This window comes from Vulpes lagopus, chromosome 5 (assembly GCF_018345385.1).
Source record: "Vulpes lagopus strain Blue_001 chromosome 5, ASM1834538v1, whole genome shotgun sequence".
NCBI classification, from domain to species: domain Eukaryota; kingdom Metazoa; phylum Chordata; class Mammalia; order Carnivora; family Canidae; genus Vulpes; species Vulpes lagopus.
Genome location: NC_054828.1, coordinates 115068724 through 115087483, shown reverse-complemented (window position 1 = coordinate 115087483; position 18760 = coordinate 115068724). Strand labels below are relative to the sequence as shown.

The 18760-nt window shown below is 44.6% G+C and overlaps 1 protein-coding gene across 7 annotated transcripts in view; it reads right to left on the bottom strand.

The window, feature by feature from the left end:
* ITSN2 (intersectin 2) overlaps positions 1-18760 on the bottom strand; it is a 135935-nt gene that overhangs the window by 6037 nt on the left and 111138 nt on the right. For all 7 annotated transcript variants that reach the window (XM_041754058.1, XM_041754061.1, XM_041754056.1 and 4 more), the window contains 6 exons: positions 10819-10940; positions 6755-6861; positions 5736-5919; positions 2826-2924; positions 823-990; positions 182-397 (listed from right to left, as the gene is read on the bottom strand). In XM_041754058.1, coding sequence (XP_041609992.1) covers positions 182-397; positions 823-990; positions 2826-2924; positions 5736-5919; positions 6755-6861; positions 10819-10940 — 896 coding nt within the window. The remainder of the gene's footprint in view (positions 1-181; positions 398-822; positions 991-2825; positions 2925-5735; positions 5920-6754; positions 6862-10818; positions 10941-18760) is intronic.

Genomic DNA, 18760 nt, shown 5'->3' with positions numbered 1-18760 from the left:
CAGCAGCCACAGCTGGAATCCAGCTGTCGGGGGTGGGGGGAGCAATGCAGCCCAACCACCCTAGGGCTTCCTCCCTGGGAAATGGAGGAGTAACCCACCTGGAGACGGGGAAGGAGGTCCTCAAGGTGAAGGAAACACCTCGTTATGCTCCTGATGCAACGGCCAGGAACGTGACACTTACCGTTTTATACATTTTGAACTGGGCATTGGACTTAGAGCTGAAAAGCTTCTCAGAGCCTGAGGAAACAGCGAACTGCTTGACCATGTAGGTCAGAAGCAGAAAGTCGTTGAAGAGGAATCCGTGTAGCTCCTTGTTGCTCTTGGTTTTGTATAATTTCCCACTGTGCAGAAGCTTCCGGGGCCCCAGGCAGTTGGTGAGTGAGTTGAAAATAAGTTGCTTAAAGAGAAATTGTAGCATCCTAAGTCCCAGCACAAGCCTCCCCGGACCCCTTGAGAGGCCGGTGCCCTGGACCTGAGGTGCTGTGGTGCAATCTTCTGGTTCAGAATGTGGCTGTAATCATTCACCTTGACACAAAAGAGCCTTGCTTTTTTTTTTTTTTTCCTTCAGAGTTCAAACAACTGGCATGGTGAAAATGATTACTTATATCCACAGAATAGGGGTTTTATAAATTAATTCAAAGAACTCAAAAGTACCAAATTTCTCTCTATAAGAAAGGAAAATGAGAACCCAAGAAGGGGCAGGATGGTGAGTCCACGGGGCCTGGGCTGAGGCACGTCCTGGCCACAGTAGGGGAAGGCCTGCAGCTGGTTCCCCACCCAGAGCCTGCCTAGTGGCACCCAGCTCAGCACCACAGGCCTCACCTCTGCAAGACCTTCACACTGGACGTGTGCCTGGATCCACTCTAGTCGGTCTGAATTTTCTTTTTCCCGAACTCCTTCATTAACTTGGGAACAAAGCTCCTCTGCTTGCTCAAGAGCCAGCTTTAGGGAGGAATGGTCTACATGATTCTCCAGGGTGTTCTCTAGAATCTGGAAAAGAGTGGGCTGCATCATCTGGGAAGTAGAGTGTCTTCCACCCACCCACCCAGATGTTCTATTGGCTGCTGTATGTGCTGGGTGCTGGGCACTGGCTAAACAACAGTAAGATAATTGTTTGCCCTCGAGAGGCTCACAGCTCCAGAGTTCTGGGGGAGACAGGTGACTCAGTTACAAGAGGGTGTGCCAAGTGCTACATGGATCAAATGTCCTGAAACGTGTGGGCGGCTGATGGCTCTCTGGGGGGTCTTGGTAATAGTACACGTGTTAAAGGGTGTCTCCCTACCTTCCCCCGGTAATTTAAGCCACGTGCATTTAACCCAACAGTTTAACCTGGCTGCAGCTCTCAGAAGTATGTGAACTTGCTGGATAGCAACATATAAGTATGTTGGGGGTCACTGATTTTTTTTTAAAAATATGAAGAAAGCAATGAATTGTTTGCTACAGGGAAAATACAATCAGATCATGTCATCAGCTTATAGGAAAACACATTCAGTTCACTCTGAAGTGACTTCAAACTAATGTTACAAATGCAAAAGAGTAGAGGCTGGGGTACAACTCTGTGGCGCCTCTGGAAATTAGTGGTCCCATCAGCAGATGGCTCCTGTCTGGACTCTAGTCATGTTGGGGTCACAGTTCTTTGTTTACAATTCCAAAATGGGACAAAGCCCTGAAAGGCTAAAGTTTCTTTCTTTCTTTTCCTTTTTAAATATTTTATTTATTTATTTGAGAGAGAGAGAAAGAGAGCAGGATTAGGGGGAGGAGCAGAGGGACAAGGAGAAACAGACTTCCTGCTGAGCAAGGAGCCTGACTTAGGGCTCAATCCCAGGACTCTGGGGTCATGACCTGAAATAAAGCCACTCAACCGACTGAGCAACCCAGACACCCCTGAAGTTTCTTTCAATATTCATTTGGTGGCAAAACCTGACCTAAACTGAAGAGATATACTTATTTATTCTACTTAAAAGTGATTATTCATGTATTTCACTGTAGGAATATTACTGTGTTTGGTTAAAGGTGATGTCCAGGCTTTGTTGTAATGTCATATAATATACAGTATTTAAATTACATTCTGAATTCTGAAATATATCTGCCTCAAAATATTTCAGGTAAGGGGCTGTGGATTACTGTGTATTAATGGGTCAGTTTGGTATCGTTAACTGTAACATAAGGTCCATTAATGAGGTAACATGGCTTAGAGACCAGTGGTCAAGGGATAATCAATAAAAGTAACAGTCATATTATTTAGGCTATTTTTCTTTGTAAGATGATTACAATTGTATCAATGATAACTTGTGGAAAAAACACTTTATAAGGAACACCTTCTCCTTAGAAGAGGCCCACACAGCTTATGTTCAGAGATGGATGGACTTTTAGAACTGCTGGAATGCGAACGGCAAGGGGACGGTGGTGAGCTCTGGCTGGGGCATGCTGAGTCGGGGACTCCTGAGACCTCTAGGTGATGGTGCTTAGCTAGCTGGTAGATGAATTCAGATCTCAGCAGAAAGACTGGAGCCGAAGGTCATACTAAGAGTGGCCTCTGTCTGGGTTCAAGACAAGCTCCACGGCTGCAGACCTGGAGGGCACTTACCTTGCTTAGAAACACACACTCATGACTCTGAGAGGCCCGGAGAGTCTCCTGGGGGAGGGGAGTCACTACCCCAGTGATACTGGATGACTCTGATTTGCCTAATGGGGATTGCATGTGTGTGTTCCCGTGCACGCACAAACGTGGCACCTGGTCCATCAGGCCACCTGGCAGGGGCTCCCTGAGCGTGGCCTCTGTGGACCTCAGAGAGTCCTGACCCTGTTCCAGCCGGGGCACTCACACTTCTGATGAGGAGAGGGTAGCGGGTGATCCTCTGCATGGGCTTCAGCAGGAAGCTGGAGAGGGGCATTCCTTTACACCGAGGGTCAGATGCCAGCTTCTGCAGATAATTGAGAGGCTCATGAGGAACTCATAGCATCAGTGAAGACAAAGGAAACACTGTACTCCTGACATTGACCACCTTTTAGATTTCTAATTTCTTTTAAAAACTCAAGATTCAAAATGATACGTATCAGATTAGCAGCAGGAGTTTCCCCCCTCATTTGGTAAAGCCAGCAGATGCTTTTCAGCCCTTTCCGTCTTACCTGGATCTGGCAGTCTGTGCCATCACTTCCTCCTTTGCTTCCAGAACCACTGATAGCTGTCTTCCCAAGGTGCCCCCTTCCTGATCCTTACTTCTTTCTTCTCCTCTACCTGCTGTCCACTGTGGGTGCTGCCCGAGACCCCGCACAGCTGAGGCCCAGAGCGTCACCCAGACCCTCTCAGGCGCTCCGTACTTGCCGCATCACTCTCCTTCCCTCCTACCCCGATCCCCTACAGGCACCTCAGCAGACCCCAAAGTCCTCATCTTCCTTCATGAAAGCCTTTTCTTCCACTTCCATCCCTGAGCTGCCAGAACCATCCTGCACCCATCTTCCCTCCACACACCTGGGAGTCACCTTTGTCACCAGTCTAGCTTCTAAATAGCTCTTGATTTCCCCTGCCTCTGCCTGCCTGTTGTCTCTGCTTTATTAGAAACCATCACTACCATTTAGAGCACCTACGACGAGCCAGGTAATGAATGCATTGGCCTTTGGTACTGTTCCTTCTGCTCTTTCTTCACTTGGCTAATTCATACTCCTTTCAGAAGACTGAGATTATGCTTCCTCTTGGTCAGGCCCTCCCCTTTCTTGACACCTTCCCTCCTTTTCAGTGATCCTTCTGGAGTGTCCACAATAATTGTGGCCACTTTATTATAACACCACCTCTGGAATGGGTAAGGTAGGTAGAGGTATCACGTTTGAGGTGTCTCGGTGACCTTGCAGACTGTTAGCTCCATATAATATATATGCTAATATAGTATATATATAATATATATAATATATAATATATAAGCTAATATGATATATTATTCATATAGTACCCAAACACAGTAGCTAGTACTCTTGGATGACCTTTTTTTTGGATGACCATTTGTAATGACCAAAAAGCACATTTACTGTAATTTACCTAACCATTTCCTGCTTTGGGATATTAAAACTGCCCCCTCTTTTTGTTTTTGGATATATCTATATATGTTGCTATAACAAGCATCTCTATGCCTTTTATTTCTGTATTTTCTGAGACTTTAAAAAAAGTAACATTTAGGGAGCACCTGGGTGGGTCCGTCAGTTAAGTGTCTGCCCTTCAGCTTATGCCCGTCAGCTCAGGTCATGATCCCAGAGTCCTGGGCAGGACTCCCTGCTCAGAGAGGAATTTGCTTCTCCCTCTTCCTCTGCCCTCCCCTGCTCATACTCTTTTTCTATCTCAAATTAAAAAAACAATCTAACAAACAAAAACTTTAAAAAGTAACATTTACAACAAGGCTTATTGCCAGATTTTGTTTTTAATGTAATGGACACAATGCCTTTCATTATAAGACTATACATTTTTTATTTCTTACTATTGTTACAGTTGTGATGACACTGATAACCTATTTACATTGCTATTGTTTTTACTATTTGGAAAATTTAAAAAGTCTTATGCTTTAGAATGTAAACATCAAATTAAAAAAATATTTTATTTATTTGAGTGAGAGAAAGAGAGCAAGACTGGGTGGAGGGGCAGAGGGAGAGGGAGAAACAGACTCCCCACTGAGCAAGAAGCCTGATGTGGGGCTTGACTGCAGGACCCTGAGATCATGACCTGAGCTGAAGGCAGAGACCCAATCTACTAAGCTACCCAGGAACCCCTTTCTGTTAGAATTTTTATCCTCCATCTAAACATGTTATATTTTATGCTTAATTATTTTTTTCCATTCTTTTTTGATAATGACATTAAAATTCTGCATTCTCCCTTAAGGCACTGTGGCTGTATACAGATCTCAATATGTAGTGTTTCAGAAACCAAAAAGACAAGAAGACATGTAAAAAAGCAAGAAAACAGATTTGACTTTCATTTCTCTCACCACTTTGACATGTGTGGCAATAGTTTCTACTCCTGAACAACATCACTGAAATGCGTTATCACAACATGATATTCTATTATAATCAGCAGCCATCCGAAGCTCACTGTTGTATCTCTAGAAAGATGTTGCTGATTCATTGTTACACGTAGTGGTCTCTGAGTGTTGTTTTATCGATACTTCTCTTTACCAAATGTTTGTTCTTAATTTATGACCACAGCATCACAGAACCGATTGTGTCCTCTTCTCACTGGTTTCTGGAAGATTTGAGGACATAGGGGTGCCCCTGGAGCACATGGACAGGGTCATACACATGCGTTTTATGTAGCGTCCTACATCACCTCTCATTTCCTTTTGTCTCACTGTATTCATCCATTGACAACGTTTTATCTTGTTGCTTTTCATATATTTGAGTAAGCTATTTTATACTCTTCCTGGAATAAGATGGATACAAAATAAACACCATCTACAAATTTAATAAAGTGACATTCTGGATATTTTGGAGCATAAAGCAGCTGATTTAAGTAAATAGGCTTAAATAATACTCTACTAATAGACGGGCAAAATTATGGTCCTAGAGCCAAAAAATATCAATTTGACATGGAAGGTGACACAAATATTCAGAAAATTCTTTGCCATATTGGTGTTTCCTCTGGAAATTGGTGGAGTACCCTTCCCCATCCTGAGCTTCCTGACAATGCAGCTGTACATCTCCGCCTGTAGGCTCGGAACGGGGTGGGCCTGCCTGTGATCTCAGGATGGAGTTACCTTTAAAAATTCCTTGAAATCTGCATCTTCATCTGTCTTCTGCTGTAACAGAGCTGCTCCATTGAGCTGACAGCTACAGAACCGGATATAAGCCTGCATGTGGGACAGCTCAGCTGCCAGGATATCCCCAATCATCTGCACAGGCATCTTCTCTCCTCCTGTCTTCTTCCGTACCCGCAAGGCCCTGCAACCGACACACTGTGTCTGTTTTCAATGGATGTAGTTGGTATATAAAGGATGAATATCATGGGAAACTAAAATAAGGACAACCAGCAAGTCACCTAAAAACCTGGCACTGTGAGGGGAGAGTGAGGAGGAGGAGGAGGCAGCTGGGGCCTATGCTCCACTGGCCAAGCCAATCTAGGTAAAATGTTAGCAAAGAAGAGTAAGAAATGAAATTCATACTCTGGGGTATTTCTAGGTCTTTGGAATTGTTTTGGGTTCATCTTTGTTTCTTAGCAAAGTTCCTTTAGAAAATTCTAACTTGTTCCCAGCTGAACCAAGAAAAGAATTTCCCACATGCTGTAGGGGGAGAAAGGGAGCAGGAGCCCACAAAGGTCAGGTATGGAGGTGGAGGTGAGCACTGTCCCCAGGAGAGCTGCTGTCCCCTAAGGGGTGCAAAGACATAGCAGTGGCGAGGAGATCACCCCAAGGAGTGGAATTTCACACGGAGCCTGAGGAGCCTGCCAGACCAGCCAGTATGTCTGGGTCATGGGCTGCAGCTTCTCTCCTACTCTACCCAGAACAGACAAGTATATTTCGAAATTTTGTTTATTTTATGATTTACTTTTTTTCTTTGTTTCGTCAAAGTATTTTCTTTGCTATATATTTCTTGACTTCCATAGTTATGTATTTTACAGTTACAGGGCATTTCATTAAATGACAATAAAATAAAAAGCTTGAAGGAACAGAAAAGAGTTGTGAGTTCCTTTGCAAAACAGCCCTGCAGGGAGAGAGAAAGTCTCTCTCCTAGGGTCTGGGGGTGTCCACTGCAGTGGCAAGGGGTGCTCACAACTCACTTCAGTAGCTTTGTGTTAGACATGATGAGCTCTTTCCAGTTTACAAATATCAAGGCCATCTCTCCTTCACTGAGAAACCCTGACTCTGCCATCCGTTTCTGAAAAACCTAAATTCAAGACACAAAAGAAATAAATTAGCTTAGATGTGACTACACAGCCTATGTGGTCTAAAGTAAACAGTATATCTTCATACCCTGAAACTAATACAATCATGATGTTTTTGAATAAGCTTATTTATGATTGCTAAATTTTTCCCCTAAATTTTTATTTAAATTCTAGTTAGTTAACATATAGTGTAATATTGGTTTCAGGAGTAGGATTTAATGATTCATCACTTCCATATAAAACCCAGTTGATTGCTAAATTTTATTTTATTTTATTTTATTTTATTTTATTTTTTTTTTTTTAAATTTTTATTTACTTATTTATTTATTTATGATAGTCGCACAGAGAGAGAGAGAGAGAGAGAGAGAGGCAGAGACACAGGCAGAGGGAGAAGCAGGCTCCATGCACCAGGAGCCTGACGTGGGATTCGATCCCGGGTCTCCAGGATCGCGCCCTGGGCCAAAGGCAGGCGCCAAACCACTGCGCCACCCAGGGATCCCTGATTGCTAAATTTTAAATTGCAAATTTCCTCCTTACAGTTTGCTACTTGTGTTATTAGGGCTTTTTTTTTTTTTTTTTTTTTTTTTAAAGTAGGCTTCATTCCCAACATGGGGCTTGAACTCATGACCCTGAGATTAAGAGTCACATGACTGAGCCAGCCAGGTGCCCCCCATTAGGGCTAATTTTATTTTTATTTTATCTTATTTTTTTTAATTAATTTTTATTGGTGTTCAATTTACCAACATACAGAAAAACACCCAGTGCTCATCCCGTCAAGTGTCCACCTCAGTGCCCGTCACCCATTCCCCTCCAACACCCGCCCTCCTCCCCTTCCACCACCCCTAGTTCGTTTCCCCGAGTTAGGAGTCTTTATGTTCTGTCTCCCTTCCTGATATTTCCCAACATTTCTTTTCCCTTCCTTTATATTCCCTTTCACTATTATTTATATTATTAGGGCTAATTTTAAAGATCAAGTCTAGTAACCTCTTTAATAAGACGAAATTCTCATACTTATCTCTAAGGAGATGAGGTAAGTTAAATGAAACCATGGACATAAAGCACATGCACCCTACAAAAGCTGCAGAATTGAAGGGCTGGGCACCCTAGAGTCCTGAGGCAATCTCTGAGAAGCTTGGCAACAGAAAAAGTGATGACTTACACACTCCCCAAGCAGATGTGGATTTCAGAGGCTGGCTGACTGGAGGGGAAATGATGCCCTACATCTGTATTCCATAACACTGAAGGATTTGCAAAGCTGATGTGTATATATTTGCACATGCCTGTGTGGTGTGCACGCGGGTGTGGGTGGGTCCTGAACAAACTTCACAGATCATGCAGGTCAAAGTGAATCATGTGTTATCATTCCCAGGGCACTCATGAAGAAATAAAGGCTGAGAGAGTGATCTGCTCAAGGTCACAAACCTAGAACAACGAGGAGCCAGAACCAAAACTCCAGTGAGTGTTCAGTTTCCACTGAACAACTGGGATTCATAGGGAATGACTTTAAGAGCCTTAAGGAAACTGAGAGGTTATTGAAGACAACTCTTCTCACGTGGGATCTTTCCAAGATACACATGACATGTCGGCCTGTTAAAATTGCTCACTGGCCCTGCGCTAAGGCGCGGACTCCTAAGGCGGTACTACGAGGATGGGCTGCTAAAGAACCAGGCAGCCCCTACCATGAGCCTGCAGGTGATTGGGCCCCCCAGCCCAGGCTCCAAGGCTGTGCTGTGGGCCGAGAGCCGCCTGCCCCGTCAGACGTGGAGCATCAGTGAATCAGGCCATATCTGCAGCCAGATGTTCGAAGGCCGGATCCTAGATGTGAAGGGTGGCCGGGGCTATGACCGGGATCACGTGGTGCTGTGGGAGCCGGCCAAGGACCGGGCGTCCCAGGTCTGGACTGTCCATGTGCTCTGACACCCCTGCTCCCCAGCCCTGGAGGCTTTCCCTGGGATGAAATGTTTTTATAGGTTTTTCTTGTTGTAACATAAGATGTTTTCTAATATGCTCCCAGGCATCCTCAAAAAAAAAAAAAAAAAAAAAAAAAAAAAAAAAAGAGCTGAGGTTCACCAGGCCTGTGTGATCTGATCTGTTCCCTGCCAACTTCACCAGCTGGGCCCCTCGAGTACCTGACACTCCAGCCACATGGAACCACATGCAGGACCCTAACTCCCTGGCACATTGCCCTTCCACTTCCTTTTCCTCTTCCGGGCACAGAAAACTCATCCTCATCCTTCTGGTCTTGGCTGAAGCCTAACTGGGAGGGTCCTTCCTTCCTGACTCCCTCTCCCGGCCCCGGCCTCCTGCTACTATAGCTGTCTGTCTGTCTCTGCAGGACCGCGAACTCCTCGTGGGCAGGAACTTTGTCTTCTACTTCTGTTCTCCAGCTCAGTGCTTTCCGTACATGATAGATTTTCAATTAGTGTTTATTTACTGAGTTGTGCTGAACACTGATTCAAAGAATTCAGGCAACAGTGCTGTGAAGCAGACATCTCTAAAGTTTCCACAGTTCCAAAATCAGGCCCCAGACATTGGGATCCTCCTACAGGTGTGAGCCCCGGAAAGGTGGTGGATCTGCTCTGAGGGCTCGCCGAGGGAAAGCCTCTGGTGGTCTGTTCTTTCACCCATTGATGAATTTATATCACTCTGTCTATTCATTCCATTTACCAGCCTCAGTGAGGTAGGCAGAGGAGGAAGCCAGTCCCAGGGTCCCCAGGGCCCTCTAGGGACCTCTGTCCCTAGAACGATGATGTCTAGGGAACGATGATGAGAACGCCTGCCTGTGAATGGTGCTTCCACCCTAAACCCCTGCCCTGACAGGACTCCCTCCTCTTCAGGTGAGGGCAGGTGGGCAGAGTGGGAATAACGAAGGCCCACGTGATTAAGTGACTGGTCTGAGTGGGGCAAGCATGCGTCCTGTGTTCACCCTCTGTGCTAGGGTCAGAGATGCACTTCCACGGCTATATACAATCTCGGAGGACTGTAATCCGACCAGCGGCAGGGCTGATGCTCAGAGGGGTTAATAATAAGAGGGGCTTTTCTTCTAGGGCATCCTTCCCGGTCAGAGAAGTGCAGGCATGAACACATATAATTCCTTCAGTACTGATAGGAAGGCCTGCAAAGGACCAGACGAAGTTCTGGGGATGCGGGATAAAGGACACACGTCCCTGCTGTCAGGAGCTCACAGCCTTATCAACTGAGAAGGGCAGCAGAGTGTACCTGTGGGCAGAACAAGTGTGCTGGGTCTGGAGATCCCAGCCTGCACAAGGGGGACAATGAACTGGGACAGGTCTTGCTGGGGGGGCAGCTGCATGGATGCAGCCTCCACTCCGTGCCTGTAGTGAGGTCACAGCCAGGCCTCTGTGGCATCTGCAGGGCCTGTGTGGGCACACGTGTTCTCTTCAGGTGGCTTGTTTATTTAACTGGGCTTCTCATCTGAGGGCCTTGACACATTTTGTGGGAACTAAAGGCCATGGAAACAAGAGTGTAACAAAGTACAGAGTCTTATTTTGTTTACTCCAACACAAATCATTTCTAGGTGCTACTCTAACAGCTGTTATTGGCTTAGGGGTGACTGGCAACATTAATTGGCACAAAACAGTAAATATATTGTAACTGGGAAATGTTTTACAATGTGGTCCTATTCGGTTTTCTAAACTGACACAAACGTTAGATGAATGTCTCACTGTCTCACAATCCTTCGGTAAATATCAAAGTTTGTGAAGATCTCAGGTGTCAGAAGAGCACAGTAAGCAGAGGCTGAAATGTGAGCTGGACAGTTTCCTTTAGCGCCTTCCTGCTGACTCTCTACCCTTGGCCTTCCCCTGCCACATCCAGCGGTGGCATCTCGTTCTCTCCACCCTGCATGACCCACTCCGGGGGAAGCAGGTGACTGCAGTTCCTCGGGCACCCTCCCACAGCCCAGACCACGCGCACAGCCCTGCAGGCCCAGGCCTCACCTCCACGACGAGCTGAAGATCGTCCACGTACCGCTCTTCAGTCTGAATCAGCTCGTGAATGTAGCCCTGCCTCTTCCTCTCCACTGGCTGCATGGTGTCCAGGCTCTGGAGATCCGCGCACCCTATGGGGTAGGACAGGGTAGAGTTTCAAAAAAGTATTTTAGTCTTTGTAGGAAACAGACATTTATCGGCAGATGTGCTGCATCCACAAATGATGCCTTGAAAAAGCCACACAGCTTTCCAAAGAGCGCCCTATTCTGCAAAGCGGCACCCACCTGCCACTCGCTCCAAGCAGCAGATTAGCAGCGCCTGTACCATCTCCCTGGGGTCCTAAATTCTTTTCCAAATAAATGACAAAATGAAGGACTTTTACTTATTTTTAAAAATACTTTATTTATTTATTCATGAGAGACACAGAGAGAGGCAGAGACACAGGCAGAGGGAGAAGCAGGCTCCCGGCGGGGACCCTGGGATCACGACCTGAGCCGAAGGCAGATGCTCAACCCCTGAGCCACCCAGGCGTCACCAGAATGAAGGACTTTTAGAAATGGCCTCAGAGAGATCATGACTCTATTGCACTTGTGAAGAATCTATGCAGTTCTCACCACCTCAGGACATTTTCAAAGATACTGAAATGATTAAATGAATCAAATGCTTGAGACCAGTGTTTTCCAAACTGCAGGTCATGACCATCCATGGATCCTTATATCAATTTTGTTTTTAAAAATGTGGGTTAGGGAGCACCTGGGTGGCTCAGTTGGTTGAGTTTCTGACTCTTGGTTTCAGCTCATGTCATGATCTCAGGGTCATGAGATCAAGCCCTGCATTGGGCTCCATGCTCAGCACAGAGTCGGCTTGAGAGTCTGTCTCCCCCTCTGTGCTCTCTCCCAAATAAATAAATCTTTAGAAGTGTGGGTCAGGCTTAGCATTAAAAAACAAATAAATACAAACTATCATGCACAGTACTGGTAAGTATTATTCTGTGAACACTTTTAGTTCGGTATGTAGAATATAGTTCTTACTGTTAAAAAGCAGTTTGAGAAACATTTCTCTAGATTTCTCAAAGTGAAGTGTTAAGGTTAGGAAACCTGACATTCCCAGGATCCAGCAGTTCCCAAGACCTCTGCCTTAACACACTAGAACAAAGAACTGGTTCTGGGACACTGAAGACCTTGAGGGAGGTCCCTAGCAGCCTCATATCAGGGTGAGTGGTACTGCGTTCACTCTGGATCCATTTATAGGCACGTGGCAGCTGAAATGAACATCAGACTGTGAAGTGACATATTTCCAGAATTGCTTGGTAAGTAGCCGAGGGCTTGCTTTATGCACAGTGATAGGGGAATACCTCAGGCAGCCCTTCCTCAGACAAAAATTAATAGCAGGAAGGTGCCAGCAAGGTAGAAGTTGAGGGAGAGAAAGTCGAGGGAGGGTGGATGACCCTGGAGGTGGAGGTAACTGTGAAAGGCAGAGGGGGAAGGTGTAACCCTGCCCCAGCCTCATCGATGGGGCATGTGGGGACAGATGCAGAGGCACCCCACGGGGAGGTGATCATCTGGCACTGGAAACACATAAAGCCACAGAGGCAGAAAACGCAGGCATCAGACTGGGCTTTTCAAGGGGGTCTCTCTTTCTGCTTGCCTTTGAGTTTTTACAGGTTTTGTATAGATTTGGGCTAACAGTTCTAAGGAAGACAACTGGTCTATTTTCTGTACATGTTGCCAACAGTTCTTTAAAAAAATTATCCTCACGGTAAAACAAAAATAGAATAAGGCAGGTTTCGTTTTGGTGCTTTCAAGAAGTCGCCATGGTGCCACTGTCATGTTCAAAATTATCACACTTCTCTGAGGACCGTATGGTCTTCTGCTCTGCTGGGGAGAACCGCAGGAAGACCAAGGGTGTTCTGACCCTGTAAAGGTGATACAGATGCCTGTCTGACTAGGCTGTGTGAAATAAGGGGGCTGGAGGTGAGGTGTTGGTCATGGTGTGACCCAGGGTCACGGATCAGAGGTACCAGTGGAGTCTGATGGAAACTATCAGAACAGTTTCTAAGGTTACCCCACCTCTCACACTCATGTTTTACAAATTTGACATTCACATTCTGCCACAGTCACATTCTACCTCTACTTTTACATAATACTTCTATACATTTACTCAGGTGTGAGTTAAGTATGTAGGAAATCACAGATTTTATGTACTGATTATATCTCTCCTAATACTAACATAAATACACAACCATTAGAATAAAACAAGTTATCCTATGGGGCGCCTGGGTGGCTCAGTTGGGGAAGCATATGACTCTAGATCTCAGGGTCATGAATTCAAGCACTGCACTGGGCTTCACATTGGGCATGGGGCCTACTAAAACAAACAAACAAAAGGGGCACCTGGGTGGCTCAGTTGGTTAAGTGTCTGCCATTGGGCTGTCTGCTCAGCAGGGAGTCTCTCCTTCTCCCTCTGTGCTTGCTCTCTCTCTCTCAAATAAAATCTTTAAACAAATAAACCCCAAAAGTCCTCCTAGTCCTCCATACTATTTTGTGTGCTATTACGTTGTGTACCATGGGGATATGTGTATCACACTTTGGGAAACAATTATTTACAGTAAAGCCCACAAGCATTGGCCTATCTGTTCTGTATCTTAGAATAATAGGAAAAGTCTTAGATATTTTATCATTTCTTTTAAAAATATTTTATTTATTTTAGAAGGTCGGGAAGGGCAAAGGGAGAGGGAGAGGGAGAGAGAAACCCAACAGACTCTGTGCTGAGTGTGGGGCCTGATATGAGGCTCGATTTCACAATCCCAAGATCATGACCTGAGCTGAAACCAAGTCAGATGCTCAACCAACTGTGCCACCCAGGCACCCCTACTTAATAATTTCTAAGGCTACAACATACAGGACACTAGGTTTATCAGAGTGAATGTGAGGACTGTTATACTCCACTTCTAATAATCCCTTTGCATTTCACTACAATGGTTCTTAAGCTTTTATTCTCTTCAAGTTCCTAACTTGACCCTAACCCTCACTTTCAAGGGTCTTACCTCTGATGTCAGGGAAAAGAAACAGAGGCGTGGCAGCCCTTCATTTCCCTGCTCACTCAGCCCTGTACTTCCTTCCTGTGTATGGGGATGAGGGGGTCCTGTTTCTTCCTGAAGCCAGCATCTTTAACTGACCTTCTCCTTTTGACCCCCTGCCATCCTCTCCACCCACACTGTCTCACATGCTGGCCATTAGCAACACGTGGCTACTGAGCATTTTTTATTCATGAGACACACAGAGAGAGAGAGAGAGAGAGAGAGAGAGAGAGAGAGAGAGCAGCAGAGACACAGGCAGAGGGAGAACCAGGCTCCTCGCAGGGAGCCCGACATGGGACTCGATCTTGGGTCTCCAGGATCAGGCCCTGGGCTGAAGGCGGCGCTCAACCGCTGAGCCACCCAGGGGTCCCTGCTACTGAGCATTTGAAGTGTGGCCAGTCCAAACAGAAAAGTGCTCTAAGTGTAAAATACACACCAGATTTCAAAGACCTAGTACAGGGCAGCCCTGGTGGCTCAGCGGGTTTAGCACTGCCTCCAGCCCAGGGCGTGATCCTGGAGCCCAGGGATCGGGTCCCGCATCGGGCTCCCTGCATGGAGCCTGCTTCTCCCTCTGCCTGTGTCTCTGCCTCTCTGTGTGTGTGTGTCTCTATGAATAAATGAATAAAATTAAAAAAAAAACTAGTACAAAAAAAAAACCCCGAATGTAAAATAAGGTGTTAATAATTCTTATGTTGATTACCTATTAAAATAGTAATATTTTGGATAATACTGAGCTGAGCAAAAAAAATTATTCAAATTAATTTCATGTTTTACTTTTTAAAATGTGGCTTTTGGAAAACTTTAAATTACATATGGGCTGCATTTGTGACTTATATATCTACTGAACAGCTTAAGCCAGCTGCTACATTTTTTATTATGTTCTTCCCTAACAGAATGTTTTAGTGGTTTCTGCTATTTGCAGAATAAAGTCCTAGCTCAGTAGCACAGGGCTCCAGTCTCCATTATCCACCCATGACCTACAATTGACCATGTAGCCTGCCTGTTAGCCACCCTGGTCCAGGCTCAGTCCTCATGGTGCACCATCCGCACTGTATGCACTGCCTGGGGCCCTCTTCTCCACATAGAGCCATCTTATTAACCCTTCCAGGTACAGCTCATGTGACCTGACTCTGGGGAAACTTCCCCATCCTGGTACCACTTACCCCAGACTGCCTCTTTTTTTGTGCTTCCAGGGTAGTTTGCATCAGTATTTAACATTTCACACGATGTAACCTGCATTGTAGTTCATCTGTATATAGTCAGTATGTCTGTCTCTCCCACTGGAGGTCAGGGATTGTGTCTCCTATAGTTCTTGAATATCAAATTTAACACAGTGTTTTCACCACAGAGGTCAGGAAATATTTGCCAAATGGCAGACTATTGGGTTGGTCTCCAGACCTGTTTCTCACCTTTCCTCTGCTCTGTACTGCAGGGAGGCCAATCCCTTAGGCTGCCTGTATAAGCTCCCATTTTAGTTGGCTTCTGCCCAGGTTTGGCCAATGACAGGAGGCCCTGGAAGGAGATTACAGGGCAAACTGGGAAAACAATCCTTATGCCAGAAAATTGAGAAGATAGGAGAGCTTTTACATCTCTGGTGGGTAAAGAAAAGAATTTTCTGGGTTTGCATTGCATATAAATTTGGAGTTCAAGAATTCCCAAACTGATAAATTAACAGAAAACTGGTCCTTGGCTGGTGATACTCTCAGGGTGCTTGGTCAAAAAAAAATGTACAACTCTCCAGATGGTCTCTTTCACAACCTCAGTTCCACGGGATTTCCAGGAAAACCAAGTCTCACTAAAGATGAGCTCAAAGTAAAAAATTACAAAAAATAAGGAATGCTCCACCATAAATAAAAAGACAATGATTAGAAAGAACCTTAAGAGGGGTGCCTGGCTGGCTTAGTCAGTATAAATTGGAATTCTTCTATTTTTTAAAGATTTTATTTATTGGGCAGCCCCGGTGGCTTAGCGTTTTGGTGCCACCTTTGTTTGGCCCAGGGCATGATCCTGGGGACCCGGTATCGAGTCCCATGTCGGGCTCCCTGCGTGGAGCCTGCTTCTCCCTCTGTCTGTGTCTTTGCCTCTCTCTCTCTCTCTCTGTGTCTCTAATAAATAAATAAAATCTTAAAAAAGAGTTTTTAGTTATTTGACAGAAAGACAGAGACAGAGAGTGCAAGTGTGAACACAAGCAGGGGAAGCAGCAAGAAGGAGAGGGAGAAGCAGACTCCCATTGAGCAGGGAGCCTGAAGCAGGGGATCTGAGGACCCTGAGATCATGACCTGAGCCAAAGAAGGCAAAGGCTTAAATTAAATGACTGAGTCACCCAGGTGGCCCCAGTGTGCAACTCTTGATCTCGAGGTTGTGATTTCAAGCCCCATGTTGGGTGTAGACATTACTTAAGATCTTAAAAAAAAAAGAACCCCAAGAACATAAAGAGAACAAAATCTAAAAAAAAAAAAAAAAGAAAAAAAAAGTAAAATATGTATATTTAAAATAACTCAAGACATACATGAGGGGTTTGAAACCATAGAGTCTATAAAAAAGAATGGGCAGATTCGAAAAAGAAGCTAATAAAAATGGCAAATATTATCAGGGAACTAATAAATTAAATAGCACATCAAACACATATGAGGAAAGGATTAGTATATCTGAAGACAGATATAAAGACATTAAGAATGCATCCCAGAAAGATAAAAAGATGGAAAACATAAAATGGAAGTTAAGGGACACAGAGGACAGAATGACAGGGTCCAACATACATCTCAATGGGAGGTCAGGAAGGGAGAACAGAAAAAAATGGTAAGAAGTAATATTGAGATTATAATGGTTGAGAATTTTCTGGAATTGATGAAAGATATGCCTCCATATATTCAAAAGGAACAATGATTCCAGATTAGGGAAAAAATAAATACGAATCCATACCTAAACTGCAAAACACCAAGGAGAAAAAAAAATGATTAAGACAGTAAGAAAGAAAAGGCAAAACTACAACACAGGAACAGGAATCACACTGGCTGCACACATCTCAACACAATGATGGGTATAGAGCAAAAATAACTGTCAAATCAGAATTCTAATTATATACCATTAATGGATGAGGGAGAAATAGAAACATTTTCAGGCAAAGTTTGAGAACATTTACCACTAATAGGCTGACTAAAGGAACTATTATGAGGTGTATTTTGGGAAGATGGAAATTGAGTAAGAAGGAAAAATGAGATGTAAGGAGTGGTGAAGAAAGAGAAGGAAGGTAGGAAAGAGGAATGAAGGAGAGAGAAAGAGGGAAGGAGGGAAGGAAGGATAAACAAAAATACTAGTAAATATGTGAAAAATCAATTACTGATGAATAAAATAACAATAATGATGATGGGTATAATTTAAGAGGGATTTTAAATTTACCTAAACTTTTTTTTTTTTTTTAATACAAAGAAGCAGTAACATGAGAGGCAGGAGGAGACTCATTAGAAATAAAGCATCCACCTGCACTATCAGAAGAAGTAAGTAAGATAAACATCAAATTTAGACTGTGGAGGCAAACACATATGTTAGAAATGAAAAGGTAACTACTCAAAGAATAGAAACAGAAAACATAACTTTCAAACCAGTAAAGGGAAATAAAGGAAGTAAATTTGATCAAAGCAGCAGAAGTACTGTATAGGCAGAACAAGAAGAAGAAAAAAAAAAAAAGCATGGTATGGGACGCCTGGGTGGCTCAGCAGTTGAGCGTCTGCCCTCAGCCCAGGGTATGATCCTAGAGTCCCGGGATCCAGTCCCACATTGGGCTCCCTGCATGGAGCCTGCTTCTCTCTCTGCCTCTCTCTGTGTCTCTCATGAATAAATAGATAAAGTCTTAAAAAAAAAAAAAAAGCCTGGTAAATAGAAAATATATAATAAGACGGATAGAAACAGCAGTATTCCATTGTCCCAATAGATGTAAATTACTTAAATCTGTCAGTTATAAGACGACTCTGGATTGTATTTTAACATTCAGCTAGATGCTGGGGGAAGATGGAAGAGTAGGAGGATCCTAGGCTCACCTCATCCCATAGATACAACTAGATAACACCAACATCAGTGTAAATAACCCAGGAAATGACAGGAAGACTGGCAGGACAGACTCTGCATAGCTAAGTGCAGAGAAGAGGCCATACTGAAAGGGTAGGAAGGGCAGAGACTCAGTTGGGAGCCAAAGTGACTTGTAGGACTGTCCTTAGGAGGTAGGGATACCCTGGACATAGAGAAGGGAGAGAAACAAACTCTATACCAGGCACCCAAGGCACAGGGGCCTCTCACCAGGAGAACAAATTCCCATAACATTTGGCTTTAAGAGCCAGAGGGGATTAACTTTGAGAGTTCTTACAATCAGTGGGGCCTAATACCTGGAACTTTAAAATTCAGTGGGCACAGTTGTGGCAGAGCCAGAGGGTGCTAGGAAACTGAGGCCCTGCCCTTAAAGGGACAGCATAACAGGCCAACTGAGAAACAGCACAGAAGTGGCAGTTTGAAAAATGCCTGGGATCTACAAGAAGGAGATTTATTTACTAATCTCAGAACATATGTTGGAGGACAGGGATATTTGGGAGACTTCTCCTAGAGCAAGGGAGTTGGTAGGACCAGTTCTCTCCCCTGACCCCCAGCCTAAATACATGAACACAGTGGAAATCAGTGCATTGCAAACATTCTCCATCTAGCTTGCTAACACCAGTACCCTGCCCCTGTGTTCTCCTGTGGACCCAGCCCTCCAAGTTGGCCTGGACAGCAGTGAGCTGGGGCAGATATCTGGTCTGACATGGCTCTGCCCACCAATGAAAGCTTCTCAGGGGACAACACAGGGACAGTGCCCTACAGTTCAGTGCTATAGCAACTCTGGTC